General features: G+C 59.9%; 1 protein-coding gene across 6 annotated transcripts in view; it reads right to left on the bottom strand.

The window, feature by feature from the left end:
• DNMT3B (DNA (cytosine-5-)-methyltransferase 3 beta) overlaps positions 1-4,366 on the bottom strand; it is a 24,502-nt gene that overhangs the window by 19,014 nt on the left and 1,122 nt on the right. For 2 of the 6 annotated variants that reach the window (XM_014954486.1, XM_014954507.1), the window contains exons 2-3: positions 4,069-4,185; positions 3,234-3,556 (exon numbers count right to left, since the gene is read on the bottom strand). In XM_014954486.1, the coding sequence (XP_014809972.1) occupies positions 3,234-3,347 (114 nt within the window). In that variant the 5' untranslated portion in view covers positions 3,348-3,556; positions 4,069-4,185. Of the gene's footprint in view, positions 1-2,013; positions 2,102-2,521; positions 2,783-3,233; positions 3,557-4,068; positions 4,218-4,366 lie in introns of those variants that run through there. The other 4 variants (XM_014954517.1, XM_014954478.1, XM_014954528.1 and 1 more) reach the window with 4 other exon arrangements.

Genomic DNA, 4,366 nt, shown 5'->3' on the forward strand with positions numbered 1-4,366 from the left:
CAGGAGAGGTGGGACATGCCTTGCCTGTGCCCAAATGCCTCTGCCCTCCCTCGGGTGTCCCCCCCCCTACCCAGATCCTGTTTTCGGAGGCGGAAGCTCCCAGGCTCTCCCAGAGGCACCCGGGACTTCTCTTAATGAAGCTGCCTCATTGCTGGGCTACGGATCTGTGCTGCAACTTGCCCCTTCGCCAGCACAGTCATTTCAGGAGCACGTAGCTCAGCTACATGAGCTAAGGAGCAAGCGGGCCTTCACCCACCTAAGGCCCTGTTAGGAAGCAAAAGCAACACCCCCCTCCCCAGCCCTAAAAAAGACCCCGAGCTCCAGCCACGCCACTGCCACCCCCCTCCCCGGCGCTCTCACTCAGCATCGCCTCCAATTGCTTCCCTAACAATTGAGATTTCTGCTTTGAGCTCATCTGTCAGCACCTCTGCCAAACAAAGACCAGTCGGGGTTTGATATTTCGGGTGCCGAGGGCAGCGTTAAAACCCTGGAAACACCCGAACACGAAGGAAAACAGGTGTCCAGGCACCCACCTCCGCAGGCTGAGCCCCCCGGGTGCACATCCTGCCCCCCCACCCTGAGACACAAAAGGGGGATAAGAAGGAGAGCAGCGGCACCAGAGGGAGTCTAAAGCTGCATAAAAACCCCTACAGCTGTGTGCAGAAATCCCACTGCTGCAGCACATCTGCTCCCAGAACCCGGCGAACAATTCCTGGGAGCTGCCCAGACTCGCTGGGCTGCCCCCGGCCCGGGCGGCCAGGTCCCACATGCCAGCCCCGTGAACGCCGGCCCCGGATGCTCTCGGATACAAAAACACGTCCCGGTGAAGCACAGCCGGGTCAGCTCCTCCGGAATCTGTTCCCCCTCCCCAACCTGTGAGCCTGCAGAGGGGCAGCCACCACAGCCAGCAGCGATGCCGCCAGAAAAAAATGGCAAATTTCACAAAATAATAGTGAATCTCACAGAAAATAGTGATTCTCGCTCACTCAGGGGTCCCCATACCTCAAGATGTGAGGATGCGCTGCTCTCTTTGCATGAGGGTGAGCCAGAGGAGAGGCTGGGGACAGGGAGATGGGGCAGCACGAGGCTGTTAAGATCCAGGGAGGGCAGGAGCAGGCATGGCCACCTCCCAGCCCTGCAAAACATCTGCAACCTCAAAACCCCGGCGGGACCTTCAGAGGACCTTTGCATTTGGCTTTTTGTCAGGAGCCTGTTTGGGAGCCTCAGACAGGAGCCTCAGCCCAGGAGGTTCGAATTTGCACCTCAAAAAGGCTTTTCTTAGCCCTAGGGGTGCCCAGCATGGCCAGTAACACAGCAAGCAACCAGGCGATTGTGTCCCTGCCACCCCTGCGCTGGGGACGGTGACACAGTGGTGAGGTGTCCCCAGGACACACAGCCACAACTGAGCACCCGATGGGCCACGCTCAGCTTTGCCACGTGCTCAGGGAGCTCTGACATCAACTTTGTTCCAGTTACAAAGCGGGGGAAAAAAAAAAGAGTTATCATCACTTTGGAAGGAACTGCTCCCCGGCAGAGCAGGAGACCCCCACCACAGCAGGGATCTGCAGGTCCATGGGACCTGGCTGCAAGCACCAGCGTAAGCACAGGCATTTCAGCTCCCCGGGTGCAGGCAGGGCCTGCCGTGTACGTGCAGGAGCAAGCAGTGCATACGCAGGAGCATACGCACCGCTTGCTCCCTGCACTTCTCCAGCTGCACCACCCAAGATCACTTGAGGACACCCCGTCACCATCCTCGGATACGCAAGCGGGAAAGGCAACATCACAGCGTGACCCAAACTGCAAAGCTCCTTGAACTCTCGCTTTCCCAAAAACTTACACCGAGGCAGCCGGGACTGCAATTCCCACCCCTTCTCTGATTGCTGCTGCCTTTTGCACCAAGCAATGAAGCCACATGCTGGAGACCATCCTGCCTGCTGAAGGGGGGCGTCCGGCACGCCGCCCCTCCAACTGCTGAGGATCTCCCGCAGGAGCCACCGTCCTCGCAAGCCTCACCTCCTCCTGCTCAGCCCTTTGTCCTCGCCTCCCCTCGCAGAGAACGCTCACCAACATGTGCACACGGGGCACTACAAAAATAATAAGAAACAGAGCGCTCCCCTCTCACATGTTCTGTCTCACGGGAGGAGGAGAAAAACAGCAGCGCAGTGTTTGCACTGCTCAATGCACTGCAAACATACAGCCCTACACTTCGCCCAAGAACCCATGAAGAATGAAATAATGCAGGATTCCGGCTCCCATGCCCAAAGCTCCCCAAGAGACCGGCGCTAGCGGCAGCCCCGACACTGTCTGGTGCCCAGGACGTGCCCTGCAGCGATACCCCACCGAGACAATGAACCCGCTGACTCCGGATCCCGCCCTAGTTTTGCAATACCAGTTTCTTTAAGGTTTGCCAAACTGGTTAAGGACCATGCTAAAATATTAACTGCTTAAGAGAGATTCTTCTCAGCTCCTGCCCGGCCGAGCTCGCCGGCTGCCATGGAGCGGGCAGAACGGCTGCGCTCACCTGCGAGGGGTCCCGGTGGGACGGTGCCTCCGCACCCCACTGTGTGTGTGTCCCGGGACAGGGGCTGCTCCCCCAGCCTGGCTCGGCCTGGTTTCAGTTTTCCTTCTTGAGAAAACAGACTGGCCCTTATCAGGTGCGTTTCCCCAGTAGGTGGAGAGATTGCAGGGGAGACAGCCGGACTTTGCCTCCAGACAGGGGCATGCATATCAAAAGGCTGGAGGGAAGCGTTTTACCCGATGGCTGGGATGGCAGCCATCACCCAAGCCCTGTTTGAATAACAAAAAGAAATAAAGGACCCCAATGGCCGGGGCTCAGTCCCTCCAGGCTGGCTCCTGCCGAAGGCTCTGGGCTATCTGAGCACACAAATGGCCTTTAACTCTCCCCAAACTGAACATTTCCCTCTAATCCTGGGAAGAAAAGAGTTGCTGGGTTGGCAGTTTAGTAAGAAAGGGAGCCCATTTTGGCAGATATGCTCATTAAGAAGGGCAGGCTCTCCCCTCCCCTGCCCGTTTCCTGTGCCTGGCCCCTCTCCGGCTCCCGCGCTCCGGCACTTCCCTCCATTTTCCCCCTGTTTCCTCTCCTGCCCCCCCTGCCCCGCTCCTCTCCCCCCTCCGGACCGCAGCAGCCCTTTGCGGCCACCCCCAGGCTCCAGCACGGTCACCCGCTGCCTTTCAGCAAAGCTCGGTTGAAAGAAAAGAAACAAAAAACAAACCGGCCCCTCCTCTCCCAGTGAAGACCAGGCCTGAGAAGTCTCCTGGGCAGCCACCATCACAGCCAGCCGCTGCTCCAGCCGCTCTAGGCTCTTTACCATGCTCATCTCGGTCATGTCCCCTTGAAATGAGCCACGCTGGCTCTCCCGAGCCCCCTGCCCAGGGACGTGCCCCGTGTGGAGCAGGAGCCCAGGCTGGTGCTGCCTGCGGGCAGGGCTGGGGGCTGCGGGGGCTCTGCTGTTGGCGCAGGTGGGTCTCGCTCAGCAATGGCAGGTCCTCTCTGTCCGGAGCAGGTTACTGCTTCATTTACTGCTTCATCTTTCTCCTGCACAAGAGGACGTAAAGCCATGACAATGACACCTTACTGTCCCCATCTCCCCCCACCTGGCCCTGTACAGCGGGGCTCAAGCCTCCAGCCCTACCCAGCGCCGAGAGCTGGGACACCCTGGCTCATTTCCCCTCATTTCATTAAAAATTATTAAACTGTAAAGGCAAGTCCTGCTGTAGAGGCAGCACGCTTCACTCCCCCTGTTTATTCTCTAGCCCCTTTTGGGAGGGAGGTTGGTGCAGCATCAGCAAGAGCCCCGGGACCAGTGCTTGCCCCGGGTGTTCCTCTCCCCCGAACTCCTGGAACTTGTGTCCCACCTTGGGACCACCCTGGAATTTATTTCTCTTTCTCCGATGCTCTTCCTCCCCTGCCTCTACCTCCACCAGAGCTTCTCCCCGGGCTCGGGAGGAGGAAAGTGCCAGTAGAGTCCCCCCCGGGATCGCTCCGGCTCGGGAGGAGGATGCCAGCAGACCTCCCCTCCCCGGGATTCCCCCCCCCGGGATCGGTACCTGCCGGTTGGGCCGGTGCCCGGCAGCTGAGTGCGCCCCGGCTCCGGCTGCCCCCTCCCCTCCGTCCCCAGCCCCGGGGAAACTTCACGCCCGAGGCGCCGGCCGGGAGCTGCTTTCCTGCGAAGAGAGAAAAAGCGAGATGCGCTGACAGATCCCTCGACCCAAGAACCGAAAACAAAGGTGTTCAAGCCCCGGCAGCGCTGCCGCCGCATCCCGGGCTCCCGGAAGCCCTCCCCGTGCCCCCCTGCTTAGGGGCGGCGCTGCCCGGGGCCCGCCGAGCCACGGGCAGGGTAACCCC

Source organism: Calidris pugnax, unplaced genomic scaffold, assembly GCF_001431845.1.
Source record: "Calidris pugnax isolate Ruff unplaced genomic scaffold, ASM143184v1 scaffold50, whole genome shotgun sequence".
In the NCBI taxonomy this organism is placed as follows: domain Eukaryota; kingdom Metazoa; phylum Chordata; class Aves; order Charadriiformes; family Scolopacidae; genus Calidris; species Calidris pugnax.